Genomic DNA, 14,524 nt, shown 5'->3' with positions numbered 1-14,524 from the left:
GAGTGCATTCAGTGGTGCAAGAGTGCATTCAGTGGTGCATGAGTGCACTCAGTGGGGCATGAAATCACAGAGCAGGTGAGGTTAGTACTAGGAAGGGCATCTTAGATGTCTTTGCAGTTTCCTGATAACATGGGCTTGATTTCTTGCTTATTGGTTTTCCAGACAGGTTCTTATATAGCTCAGGCTAGCCTCAAACTCATTATGGCCTTGAATGAATCCTCCTGCCTCCACACCTGGCTTTGGAGGCTGGGATGTGGATGAGAGAAGGAGCAAATCTGCTTTCAGGGCGTGTGTGAGGAATGCGCCATCAGTGGTGGTAGAGCCTCTCCTCAATAGCACTTTCCAGGTTCTCTTATTAACCCAAGGTCATCTTATTAACCCAAGGTCATCTTATTAACCCAAGGTCATTGGATGGAGAATAAGGGCTTTCACAATTTAAAATGTCCTCTTAAGCAACACAACAACAACACAACAACAACATCCCGTTAAAGACAGCCCAGCTCGTGAAATGCAGCATGGGCTGGATACTGTAAGTCTTCAGAGGCTGTGGTTGTCTAATGCCTAAGGAAAAGGACTTTGCTTGGCCTCAGGCCCCAAACTAAAATTATACCATGACCAAGCAACTGCCCATTACCAAAGTGGAGTGGTGGTCACTACCAAAACACTGCATGGAAAGAGGCAAGACATTCAGTTTCACATACTTAAGAAAACATATTCAGCCAATAGCAGTCAAGCTTCTTCTAGCCAATCAGTGTGTGGACACATATTTCTGACAGACGCATGGAAATTACCTAAAGGATGGAGACTCTTCCTGCAGTTGGTGCAGAATTAAATTGTAAGTAATAAGCAAGCAGCAGGTCAGATAGAGCAAGGGTCCTAGAGCTGCTTAGGAGACTGCAGCCCAGTGAAATTCTTAAATTAGCTAAAAATGGAGGCGTAGCTGTAGGTATTAAAATATAATCCAGGGGCCTGGGGAGGGAGGTGGCTCAGAGGCTAGGAACACCGACTGCTCTGCCAGAGGACCCGAGTCTGATTCCCTGGCATCAACATTGATATGATGTCTAACAATCTATGACACCATCCCAGGATCTGATGCCCTCTTCAGGCCTCCAGGAGTACTGCAGGCATGAAGTGCACAGACGTACCTGCCCCCAAAACATACACACAAAACCATCCAAACAAATAAAATAAAATTTAAAAGAAAAAATGTATTAAAAAAAAAACTTTGGGGTTGGACAGATGGCTCAGCGGTTAAGAACACTGACTGCTCTTCCAGAGGTCCTGAGTTCAATTCCCACGTGGTGGTTCACAACCATCTGTAATGAGATCTGATGCCCTCTTCTGGTGTATCTGAAGACAGCAACAGTGTACTCATATATTAAAAATAATTAAATCTTAAAAAAAAAAAAAAAGACCTTCAAAAAAGACACTATTCTGGGCCTGAGATGGTTATTAGTGACATACTTGCCATGCAACCACCAAGATCTGATAGTTAACTCTCCATGTCCATATCAAGGTTGGCTGCGTGCAGGCTATCCAGGGAAGATAGGAGCAAGAGGATTATCAAGGCGTGTGAGCCAAGCAGTCTAGCTAAATTGGTAAGCTCTAGGTAAGAAATAAGAAGGGGGTAGCTCAGTTGATAAAGTGCCAGCTGTATAAGCTGGAGAACCCAAGTCCTGGTCCCCAGTGCACACATAAAAGCCAGGAACGGTAGCTTGTCTATCAACCCCCAGTGCAGGGGGAAGGTTGAGACATATGGATTCCCTAAAGCTGATTGGCCAGCTGGCCTAGCCAAGTGATGAGCTTCAGGTACAATCAGAGACCTCCACCTCAAAATCAACAACAAAGGAAGAGAGAGAGAGAGAGAGAGAGAGAGAGAGAGAGAGAGAGAGAGAGAGAGAGAGAGAGAGGAGGAGGAAGGAAACAAGGAAACAAAGAAAGAAGAAAAGAAAGAAAGAAAGAAAGAAAGAAAGAAAGAAAGAAAGAAAGAAAGAAAGAAAGAAAGAAAGGAACAGGCAGAGGGTAGGCAAGATGTCTCATGTCCTAAAAGCGCGAGGCACCAAGCCTGAAGACTGTAGTTCAGTCCCTGGGACACCAGGACCCACACAGTGGAAGCAGAGCACAACTGCAAGTTGCCTCTGACCTCCACATGCACCATGGCATGCATGGCCCCACACTCAAAACAAATAAAAACATAATTTAAAAAGTCTAAAAGTGGAGAGTAAATGACTGCACACACTCACGTGCATGTGCACCAGCATGCACAAGTACACACACTCACACAAGAAAAAGCAAATGAAGAAGATCTCCAGTGTCACCCTCTGCCTTCCTGAATGCATGTGTGCTCATAGGCACACGCACACGCACATGCACATGCATACACATGATACAACTCAATATCATAGCTGATGTCCCTCCAGCTACATTTTATATCAAACCTCTCTTCTATAGTGCAGGTCAAAAGCATGATTTGTGTGTATGTGTGCATGTGCGTATGTATTCATGCATGCTCAGGTGTGCTTGTGGGGGATGAGTGTGTGTGCTTGTATGGTGTTCATGCATGCTCAGGTGTGCTTGTGTATGTGTTCATGCATGCTCAGGTGTGCATGTGTCTGTGTGAGTGTGTGTGCTTGTGTGTATGTGTTCATGCATGCTCAGGTGTGCTTGTGTGTGTTCACACATGCTCAGGTATGCATGTATGTGCTTGTGTGTATGTGTGTGTGTGTGTGTGTGTGTGTGTGTGTGTGTACACCCATAGCAGCCTATGAGTGGAGGCCAGAGGTTGACCTCAGCTATTACTTCCCAGGTGCCAATTCTCTTGCTTTTCTGAGTCAGGGTGCATCTTTTGCCTGAAACATTCCAAATAAACTACTTTGCTGCCTCTGGCACCTGGCTGTCTTCACCCACACGTGCTGGCATTACCAGCGTGTGCCACGATGACCAGGCTTCTTAATGTGGGTTCTGAGGACCAAACTCAGATCCTCTTGGTTGCAAGGGAAGTGCTGACTGAGCTATCGCCCAACCCAACCTCCTAATTTTTGAGACAGGGTTTCACGTAGCCCGGGCTAGCCTCAACTTCACTATGTAGTCAAGGATGACTTTGAGCTTTTGGTCCTCCTGTTTCAACCTCTGGAGTGCTGGGATTACAGGCATGTGCCACTACACCTAGTTTACGTGGTGCATCAAGGCAAGCACTCTCCAAACCCCAGATGGGTCCGAGAAATCTACAAGGAGGTCAAGTCACAGCCTGCTTCCGGGAGAGGCTGACAGTTTGAGAAGGAGTCGGTGATATGCTAATGAATCTCAGTAAGCAGCGGGTGTGTCAAGCTGCAAACATTTTTTTTAAAGATGTATTTATTTTATGGATATGAGCATTCTATCAGCATGTATGCCTGCTCACCAGAAGAGGGCATCAGATCCCATTACAGATGGTTGTGAGCCACCATGTGGTGGTTAAAAATTGAACTCAGAGCTAGGCGTGGTGGCTCACCCCTTTAATCCCAGCACTCGGGAGGCAGAGGCAGGTGGATTTCTGAGTTCGAGGCCAGCCTGGTCTACAAAGTGAGTTCCAGGACAGCCAGGGCTATACAGAGAAACCCTGTCTCAAAAAACCTAAATAAATAAATAATAAATAAATAAATAAATAAATAAAATGAACTCAGGACCTCTGGCAGAGCAGTCAGTGCTCTTAACCACTGAGTCATCTCTCTAGCCCAAACTGCAAACATCCATTGTTGATATGACCCTTTGAACACAAAGCTTGGAGAAGTTAACCAACATAGCAATCAGTTCTTTCTGGCCAGTACCAGCCACTCTAGTCCATCACTGGAATGGATTACTAGTTTAAGTAAACCACAATCATCCAACCGTCTTTATGTTGTGTCCTGATGCCATAAATCGTGGCTGATGCTTACAATGGTGACTTTGAAACTCACAGATACCAGAAACTCAGCTGCGGGACAGCAGTCTTTGAGAAAATGAACTCAAATATCTTCCCCGAAAATTCTCTCCCTTCCCCGATTCTAGTTTAAAATTCCAAATCTCACTGTTCCAGTAGATTCCATAAACGATCGCTTCTGTCAGTGATATCACTTAGGTTGCTCTTATTTACTTAAAAACACATCAATAAAGAAGGTAATATTAGTGGTACATACACTTCCTGGTACCTTGATACCCAGGAAATAGGAACTGCAACCATTGGGCTCCTGGGCTTTGTAGCCAGGTCTGGGCATCGGCGCCTTTCCTGGCAGGAAGAAGGAGAAAAGTGGAAGAAATATTTAGAAGTCAAACATTTGACACTTATTCATCAAATAAATATTTCCTTAACACATATTCTATTTTTCACTTAAATGTCGCTCTCTCCCATTGAGTAGGTAGTGAGGAGGAGGTCACAAAGGAATTCTCTTTACTGTTTTACAAACTGGATACCTCCTCCAGACAGAGAGGGACCCCCCCCCCCCAATACAGCACAGCGCACTGGAGGTCACACATCGACTGCATCAGAATGGTAGATGTGCCATCAAAGAGGTTAACTTTGCTCTGGAGGAAGCATAGGGCGTCTCCGCAGATGCAGACACAGCATGGTGAACTACCCAGCAGAGGCAGTGCCTGATGGTCAGGGATTCCGTGGAAACAGCCTGGATGCTCTGACTTGTTCACAGGCTTCAGAGAGCTTGCAAATGTGTCAAAGAAGCTGGTTCCATTGCATCTTTCACAATCCTTGCTTCCAACCCCTGCACATCCTTGTCCTTAACTAGAAAGGGCATCTCTCCTTCTCCTGCTTCCGGGACCAGAGCACATGGGTGCCACTCATTTCTGTAGTCCCTGCATATGTACTTTCCTTGACTCATTGTTTAGCTTCTTTCATCTTGGACTCAATTTCCTTTCTATCCTCCATATATCTTCAGACGTATTAATCTCCCTTTCATACTTTACATTTTTTTCTCTCATATGAGTTTGGGCATGCCTCATCTAATTTATTTTCTGACTCTAGTTTAAAATACTGAATTACACTGTTCCACTTATTAATTTTCTTTAGGTCAACTAATCGGTTCAATTAACCCACTGAAGTTTTTCTTTCAATTACTGCATTTTTCATTTGAATTCTATTGATTTCTTCCTTCAGATTTGCGCGTTCACTTTTCACTGGGTTTTGCTTGTACAACTTTGTTTTCTTTTTATTCGATATGATTTCTAATCCTTAAGGGGCACTGATCCTCAGGGTGTTTGGTTTAGTTTAGACTTCAGCCTGGGTTTTTATTTTTTGAGCCAGGGTCTCACTAGATAGATAGATAGATAGATAGATAGATAGATAGATAGATAGATAGATAGATAGATAGATAGAGATAGATAGATAGATAGAGATAGATAGATAGATAGATAGATAGATATAGATAGATAGATAGATATAGATAGATAGATAGATAGATAACACACTTCAGATGCTGTGTTATAGTGTTGATGCTCTGAGCCTCTGTGTGTGTGTGTGTGTGTGTGTGTGTGTGTGTGTGTGAGATCTCCCAGGCTGGCCTTGAACCCAGAGTTCTCTCATCTCAGCCATCTGAATTCTGGGACATCAGCATGTGCCACCATAATTGGCTGTTTCTCACATTTTAAATACGGATCAACTTTTTTCCATGATAAATAATTGACAGAGAATGTTATTTTTAGTAAGAATTCTTTAAAAAAAAAAAAAAAAAAAAAAAAAAGGAGTCGCAGTGGACCCAGGTTTGGTTCCCAGCATCCAAATCATGGAGTTCACAGGCATCTGCAACTCTGTTCAAAGGATCCAACGCCCTCGTCTGGCCCCCATTGGCACCACATGTACAGACCCCAGATGTGCACATACCTCATAGACACACACTCGAGTTAAAAATAAAATTAAAAACCCAAACCACTTATTTTGTTTTTAATCTCATGTATGTGTGGCTCTGTGCGCACATGCTGATGTCTGCTGAGTGCAGAGTTTTGGACACTTTTAGAGCTGGGAATCGAGACAGGCATAGGTACCTTATGAGTTCTTCTAAATTACTGAGCCATCTCCCTGCCCCCTCAATTCTTATGTACAAAGAAACGATTGCTTTTGGCAGTGACTGTTCGAGAACTGTGCCAGGACCTTGCACACTGTAAGCACACTCTGCCACTGATCTAGGCTCCATCCTTCCACACTTTGCTTGTAACTGTGAAGTCTCAGGCCGATTAAGTACCTACAGTTACTGCTCAGCCTGGCTTTCCTTGGGCCTCAGTTGAATGCTAGGTGAGTTCTGCTTATTTCCTGCGTGTGAGGTGTTCTGGAGCAGGGGATGATTCTGGTGGACATTTTTCACCCTCATCACTGGTAGGTAGATGGAAGCATCTTGCTTCTTTCTTGTAATATTGGGTTGAGATTTTGTAATCTCTTTGTGCATGTGAATGAGTTCATGTGTGTGTATGCACATGCATGTGCAGTATATTCTGTGTATATGCATGTGCAGTGTATATATGTATATGTATGTGTGCATATACATGTGTGTGGTATATGTATGTGCACATGTATATGCATGTGTGTGATATGTATGGTATGTGGTGGTATGTGTGTTGTGGTATATATGTGGTGTGTATAAGGTATTTGCCTGTGAAATGTGTTTGTGGTGTGTGGTGGTATGTGTGTGCATGTATGTTGTGTGTGATATGTTTGTGCTGTGTGCGTGCATGCGTGTGGTGTGGTGCATGTGTGTAATGTGTGTGGTGTATGTGTGTGGTGTGGTTATGTGTGGTATGTGTGTGGAATGTGGAGTGTGTGTGTGTGTGTGTGTGTGTGTGTGTGTATGTGTGTGTATTATGCATGTTGGAGGAGGTGCCTGGCATCTGCCTGTCTCTGCCCCGCAGGGCTGGGTTACAGGCAAGGTCCGCCAGGCCCAGCGTCTATACCAGCCAGAATCTGAACAGAGCTCTTCCTAACGAGTGTCCATGCTTTGTGCTCTCAGCACTTACAGGTCAGCACGGGCTCCCAGTTCTGGAACCCTAAATAAACTGGACCAACTCGAGGACTCTCAGAAAGTATGTATGCAGCAGACACACTTCTGTGGAAAGTATGAAAGAAACTCAAGTCCTTCTGCAGTCATTCAGGCTCAGCACCCCAATTCTTAAGGGACCAGTTACCTCTCCTGGTGTTGAGCACTAGACACCCTGACCTGAGTCTGAAATTCCTATCTCAGACCTAAGCCCCAGGGTCTGCAGCGTTAGGATCTGCCGTCCATCACCTCCTCACATTCTCCTCATTTCTGAAGGTTTCCATTATCACCTCACCATGTGTGTGAGTGTTTGTATGTGAGTGTGTAAGCATGTGTGTGAGCATGTGTGTGTGAACAGGTGTGTGATTGTATGTGTGAGTGTGTGTGAGAGAGGAGTGTGAGAAAGTATGTGAGTGTGAGTGAGTGTGTATGAGGGGGTGTGTGTGTATGGAAGTGTGTGAAAGAGAGTGTGAGTGTAAATGAGTGTGTGTGAGAGAGTGTGAGAGAGTAAGTGTGAGTATGTGTGTAAATATGAATGAGTATATGTATGTGTAAGTATGTGTGAGTGTGTGGGGGGAGCATGTGTGTGTGTGTGAGAAAGGAGGAGTGTGAGAAAGTGTGTGAGTGTGAGTGAGTGTGTATGAATGGAAGTGTGCGAAAGAGAGTGAGTGTAAATGAGTGTGTGAGTGTGAGAGAGTGAGTGTATGTGAGTATGTGTGTGAATATGAATGAGTATATGTGAGTGTGTGTAAGTATGTGTGAGTGTGTGTGTGTATATATGTGAGAAAGAGAGAGACAGACAAACAGACCCTGGGGAACAGTCTGACATTAATAGTTGAGTCACACATGGGCAAATGGAGCCATGTGATTTAATTCAATGTTGTCTCTTGGAAATAAAAGGAGGGAATTTTTATCTCTTCTCCAGATTGCTCGTCTGTAAGCGTTCCACACAGCTCCCTTTACAGACATCAGGAAAAACGTAAATAAAACTAATGTCTGAATTCACAGGCAATGCTTTTTTATAGTTTCTTTTTAAATTGCCTTTTATTGTTTTATGTGTATGGGTGCTTTGCCTGCACATGGGTCTATGTACCGCATGCATGCCTTGGAGACAAGAAGAGCGTATCATATCCTCTAGAACTGGAGTTGCACATGATTGTGGACTGCTGAGAACTGAACTCAGGACCTCTGGAGGAGCAGCCGGTGCTCTTAGCCACCGAGCAGTCCTTCCAGCTCCCCCTCACCCAAAGCATCATTTTAGTGACTGCAGGAGGTGATTGCTGCATACTCTGGTGGCTTCCCAAATTACCCCTGGTCTTTTGCACTAAGAAGCCACAGATGAGAAACCTCTAAAGTCAGTTTAAAGGATAATGGAATGCCTGGGCTGCCCTGCCCACAATGCTGGTGAGCTGCAGGGTTATTCGCTGCAGGAAGCTGCTTGGGAGAGAGGCATGGAGCCTAAGTTTTAGTGGAGGAGACAGTTGAATCTAGGCAGAGATAACACGCCCCAGCTGTTGTTTATAGTGTTGATGCTATGAGCCTGGGCATCCACAACAGGCTATGTTTACATGTAAATGTATTTCCTGGTGTGGTTGAGAACTTGAAACTCTGTTTCCTTGGCTTGCAAATGGTGACTCCCCTTGTTGCCAGACTTTTATAACTTGTAGTTGCCTGCTAACTACAAGTGGGCTTCATCTATTTTAATGAGCAGGGACGGGAATCAAAAGAAGAATAATATTTTATGACATGTGAAGATTATATGAAATTCAAGTTTGAGTGCCCATAAAGAAGTTTTATTGGGGCATAGCCACACTCATTTATTATGTCTTAGCTGTGACTGTTTCCACAGGAAAAGAAATCACAGGAGATTGCTGCACTCTTAAACCAAGTATGCTTTTCTAATCAAGATGTAAAAGTCAGGGGCTGTAAAGAAAGAGACTGGCAAATTTGTACCCATAAAATGTAAAGTGTAAACAAAGTTAACCCCATAATACACAGACATCAAGATGGAGGTTCCAGAAAGAGTCAGCATCCGGGAGATGCCAAGCAACGCCACCTCCCGCCACAGGCCCTACCCTCTCCATCAACCTTTCTCCTCTCTCATTTTTGTTACTGTAAAGATGAAGGGAAGGGTACACTACAGATCAGGGGTGAGGCTGCCCTCATCCAGCTGCTTTCCAAAAGCTACCTGCGAGGACACAGTGCATGTTTGCCAGACAACCTCCAGGGATGCCCCATTGAGCAGTACAGTGATTGGGAGGCAGCAAGATAACATCCATCCATCAACAGAACAGGCTGTTCACACCAAACACTAAAAAAGAGTAAGTTGCTTCCTAGTTCATTGGTCTTCTTTTTCCTGGTCCTGATCCTGTTTAAATATCAAAAATCCCAGATCCTTGGAACACGCCCCCCCCCCACTCCTCATCCCCCCACCCCCTGTCTGCTTCAGCGAACTGTGAAATTCTTCACCCTAGCACTGAGGCAATCTGCTGGCTCCTACATCTGCAGGTGTTTCTCTTTCCGAGGACATCTGGGAACCCAGTGAAGGCTGTAAGAAAGTCCTTTGCTGGGAAAATAGGCCAACACAGGGATACGAAATTTTTCTATGGAGTTTCAGACAGATAAAAATGTCTCTTAAAAAAAATTAAAAATGACAGGGCTTGGGATGTGGTTCAGCGGGGGGAGTGCCTGATGACATGCATCTGTGGATTTGCGCCCCAGATGTGAGTAAATTGGACATGTTGGCATGTGTGAATCATCTCAGTACCCAGGAGGTGGAGACAGGAGGATCAGAAGTTCAAGGTCATCCTTGGCTACATAGAACGTTTGGAGCTAGCCTGGGTCCTATGAAAGACTGTCTCAGATTATTTTAGAAAGTGGAGGTTTGCTGCAGTGCAAAGCTTCTGAAGAAAAAAAGGAGCCGTGACAGAGTGGAGGCAGCGGAGAGACGGAGAAGGTATCTGCACACTGTGCAGCTGAGAAAGGGCTGGCACCCAAGACACACAGGAGCAATAGCATAGATAAAATCCCCACATTAGAATGGCCAAGCCATGTTTCTCTCGGCCGTGGTGGCCCACGCCTTTAACTCCAGCCCACAGAAGGCAGAGGCAGGCAAGCAGATCTCTTGGTCTGAGGGCAGCCTGGTCTACAGAGTGAGTTCCAGGGCAGCCAGGGCTACACAGAGAGACCCTGTCTCGAAAAAACCAAACCAAAACAAAAAGATGTTTCTCAAAAGAAGAGGAACAGGGAACTCGGCACCCACGTGGCAGCTCACAACTAGTTATAACTCCAGTTCCAGGGGTTTCAGCGCCATCTTCTGGCTTCCATGGGCACCAGGCACCCATATGATACCCATACATGCAAGCAAAACACCCACACACATAAAATAAATAAAATAAAATAAAATAAAAAAATATCCAAAAATCAATTTGAAGAAACCCAGCAAGTGATGGGTGCACATGAAAAGGTGCACCCGTAGCCGGGCATGGTGGAGCACGCATTTAATCATAGCACTTGGGAGGCAGAGGCAGGTGGATTTCTGGAGTTCGAGGCCAGCCTGGTCTACACAGTGAGTTCCAGGACAGCCAGGGCTATATAGAGAAACCCTGTCTCGAAAAACAAACAAACAAACAAAAAAAACAAAAAAACAAAAAAAAAAAAAGAAAGAAAAGAAAAAGAAAGAAAGAAAGAGAGAAAGAAAGAAAAGGTGCATCCCTATTTCCAGGGAAATACAAGTGGGGACCACAAGGGACACACACCACCTTACACTTGCTAGGATGGCCAAAGGGAGCTCATAACCCCATGATGGGGATGTCAGTCAAAAGTAGCCATTTTAAAAAGCTCCTTGGAAAGTTAAAAGCTAAAATCAGAACTGTGTACGGCCCAGCAATCCCGCTCCTGGTATATATCCATATGGTATATATCCATCAGAGCTGAGCACGTGGAAAACGCATCTACCCTGTCTTGTTCATGGTAGCATTGATGGCGACACAGAAACAACCCAAACACTCGTCAATGTGGGAGTAGATAAAGAAAACGTGGGTGAACCGTGGGATGCTATACCATCGGAAGGAGGAAAGCCTCTCATCCTGGAAGATAAATCAGAAAAACCCGTACTGTATGATCTCCAGGGTGGAACCTAAGAAAGAAAAGTCAGGTTCCTAGAAACAGAGAGCAGAAAGGCTGAGCGGAGGAGAAACTGAGAAAGAGCGATCGTAGCCAAAGGGCCCATTTTTGATGGAAAAATAAGTTTTAGTAATTTTCTGTACTGATAATCATACCTATGATTTTGTGTTGTATATCTCTGCTATCATTTGAACCTAAAATGTTCCCTGGGGACTGGGGAGAGGCCTCGGTGGGTAAATACGGATGCTTGGTGCGCAGCATCAGGACCTGAGGTCAAATCAATATCTATGTATAAAAGCTGGGCATAGCTGCTCCTGCACCTGTAACCCCGAGGTGGGTTACAGAGACAGGGGCCTGGAGAGATGGCTCAGTGGTTAAGAGCACTGACTGCTCTTCTAGAGGTCCTGAGTTCAGTTCCCAGCAACCACTGCTGGCTCACAACCATCTGTAATGGGATCTGATCCCTCTTCTGGTGTGTCTGAAGACAGTGTACTCACATACAGAACATAATAAATAAATCTTAAAAAAAAAAAAACAAACAAAAAACCAACAACACAGAGACAGAGACAGGATGTCTGACACTTTCTGGCTGCCAGCCTAGCTCCAAGTTCAGTGAGAGCCAGTCTCAGGGATCAAGGTGAGGTGTGATAATTCAAGACACAGATGTCCTTCTCTGGACTCCATATCTATGTATATTTAGACACATACACACACACACACACACACACACACACACACACACACACACACAGCTCCCCACAAGTTTTTGTTTTGAATGCTAGTTTTCTGGCTGATGCTACTGTTTTGGGAAGCTGAAGAATTAATTCTAAGAGAGGGGGCCTGTGTGTCAGAAGTGGCTGTCCAGGGCCACGCCTTTGAAGGCGACACCCAGCCTAGCTCTCTCTGCTTCCTAATATCGCCTGGCGAACCAACCTCCACTTCAAGCTCCCACTGCCCACAGTTACTTCTTTAGCGTCCTTCCATAACAGGCAGAGACATTCTGAAACCCCGAGCCAGCATAGCCCCTTCCTTCCTTAAATCATTTCTAGCAAGTGTGCAATGAGAAAGGTAACCCAACCTCAAAACTCCCAAAGCACAGACTGTTAACATTCTCACCACAAATAGTGGGAGGCATTGCCCATACATTGAACCTTTCCAGAATGGATGGAACCACCAGGCATCTCCATAAATAGCCACTATTATTTTTGTGGATTTAAAAAAATTTTTTTAAAGATTTATGTTTAAAGTATCCTTTAGGAGGAAGTGGGCTGAGAGGGGATCTTGGGGGGTGTCTCACTGTGTAGCCAGGCTGACCTATCTCAGTCTCCCCAGTAGCTGGGATCACAGTCTCAAGACACTCCCCCCAACTAAGCAGTTGGGGAGCTCGCTGGTCCTGCCCAGTCAGAGGCTGCCCAACCAAACTTTGCTGAAATCTTTTGATGCTGTTTTACGAGAGAAGAACAAGATCGGGCTCACCATTTTACCAGAAGTCCTACTGTTGTTAGATGTTTGCTAAACCTTGGGTATATCGACAATATCTGTGTTGGTTCAAATGGCAGGCATTAACCCCCTTCCTGCCTCTTTGACGGATATTAGGTGAGGTAATGAGGTGAACAGACCTTGTGCTTATCCATCTAACTTTGAGGAAGCACGATGCTGAAGGGCCCAGAATTTGACACCATGACATTTTGGGGGATGAGGGAGGAACATGATACTCAGCTCCCATCTCTTCCCAGGAGGGTGAAGGGGAAACTGGCCTCAGCCCCAGTTCCTGCCCTAGCTGGCTTTCCAACTCAAGCAAGGTAGGCACGGGAGCCCACCCCAGTTCCCAGTTGTGTCTCTGCTGTTTGGCTCTGGGCAGAGGTGCTTGGGACCCCTGGTGGGCAGCAGGCAGGTCAGTTCAGTGATAACAATGACTAAGGCAGGGCTGGACTGCTCTCTCCCTTGGCAGAATCCAGGCAAATCGCAGGCAGTCAGAGGCCTGCGGCAGAGAGGAAAGTCCTTCAAAGCTTTTGGGATGCGAAGGCAGTTGTTTGACCCAGGGCAGATTCTCCGATTCAGCGGTCTTCCCTTAGGAGCATCTCTGAGACCCTGAGGTCCCTCTCAAACCTCTCTGCCTTTCCTGAAGGCCCTGCCTGCCTCCAGCAAACTCCTAAAAGGCCCCAGCGAAGGTTCCCAGGAAGCTGGGTAGAGCCTGAGTTTCAGATAAATCATACTTTTATCAGGAGATACAGATCCCAGACGTCACTCTGAGCCCCTCACAGGATTTAGTTGTCTGCTTGGATTTCGGATGTCACTACAGCTGATTTTGCTTTGCCTGGTGACCTGGCCTACCCGATGTAGGACAGATGGGACCTGCGTTGCTGCTCATGCCGGCACTCCCCACCCCCACCCCCAGAGAAGGCTCCCACTCACCATATCGACACCGGTACTGACAGACTCCATTCTTCCCTCCCAGCAGCTCCATGAAGGAATCCACGTAGCTGTTGACCGACTCGAAGCTGCCCCGCAGCTGCCTCAGGCCCCAGTCGGAATAGGATTCCTCTTCCTTGGGGCTGGGGTCACTCTGAGCCAGGCTCCCTACCAGGCCAAGCCACAGGAGGAATAAGGCGCAGAGCAGCTTCATCTTGCACTCACAAGTAGACCCTCGCTGCTGCTCTCCGTCCCCAACCCCAGCCAGGGTCCCAGGACGCCCCGGGGACACACACAGCCCCGTGTCCGGGCTTATCGGTACAGTCAGTCTGTGTTCCCCAGAGGTGGACTTTAAACACAGCCATGGAGGCTGGGAGCCGATCCGAGCGATTAGAGAGGACAAAGGTGAAACCGTGGGAGGGGCTGTATGAGGATGACCCAAGAGGGGACTTCCCAGTGGACCCCGAAGCGAGCGCTGAGGGGAGCGACTGCTTGCTCTGAGAAGGGGGGACGGGAGCCCTGGGATTCTCCAGCACACTTGTGCACCTCGGGTTTCTCCACTGCAGAGCTCATTCCAAGATCTCAGCCACACCCCTGAACTACTTCCTCCTCTATACCTGTCCCGGGGAGGCACACGAGGATGTGTGCGAGACCCTGGTAGCCCTACTGGGGTCACCTTCACCACAGGTGAATCTAATAACAGTCAGATTATCAGGCGCTAAAATCCAAGTGTGCCTTGGTGAGTGTTCGGGTTTCGAGCCCAGTTTCTGCCTGGGTCCCTCCTTGTCTCTAGCTCAAATCCTTCCATCTGGCAGAGGCCCTGCTATCCTCCCAGGGATGAGTCTATTTCCGAGAATCTATCTGCAGGGTATCTGTTTATACTCAGTGCTGTATCCCGGGATCCCCTGGGATTGCAAGGTGGCCCCAGGTCTCTTCTGGGAACACTTAGCCCCGGTGGTGATGTCTTCCTCCCAACCCCTTTTAGGCAGATAAAA

At 46.2% G+C, this 14,524-nt stretch overlaps 1 protein-coding gene across 2 annotated transcripts in view; it reads right to left on the bottom strand.

Annotated features, from left to right (window-relative positions):
- Positions 1–13,879, bottom strand: part of Pla2g12b (phospholipase A2 group XIIB) — a 22,740-nt gene extending 8,861 nt beyond the window's left edge. For both annotated transcript variants that reach the window (XM_029542331.1, XM_021205726.2), the window contains exons 1-2: positions 13,533–13,879; positions 4,155–4,243 (exon numbers count right to left, since the gene is read on the bottom strand). In XM_029542331.1, the coding sequence (XP_029398191.1) occupies positions 4,155–4,243; positions 13,533–13,743 (300 nt within the window). In that variant the 5' untranslated portion in view covers positions 13,744–13,879. The remainder of the gene's footprint in view (positions 1–4,154; positions 4,244–13,532) is intronic.
- Positions 13,880–14,524: the final 645 nt, after the last annotated feature.

This window comes from Mus pahari, chromosome 9, assembly GCF_900095145.1.
Source record: "Mus pahari chromosome 9, PAHARI_EIJ_v1.1, whole genome shotgun sequence".
NCBI classification, from domain to species: domain Eukaryota; kingdom Metazoa; phylum Chordata; class Mammalia; order Rodentia; family Muridae; genus Mus; species Mus pahari.
This window is presented reverse-complemented; position numbering and strand designations above follow the sequence as displayed.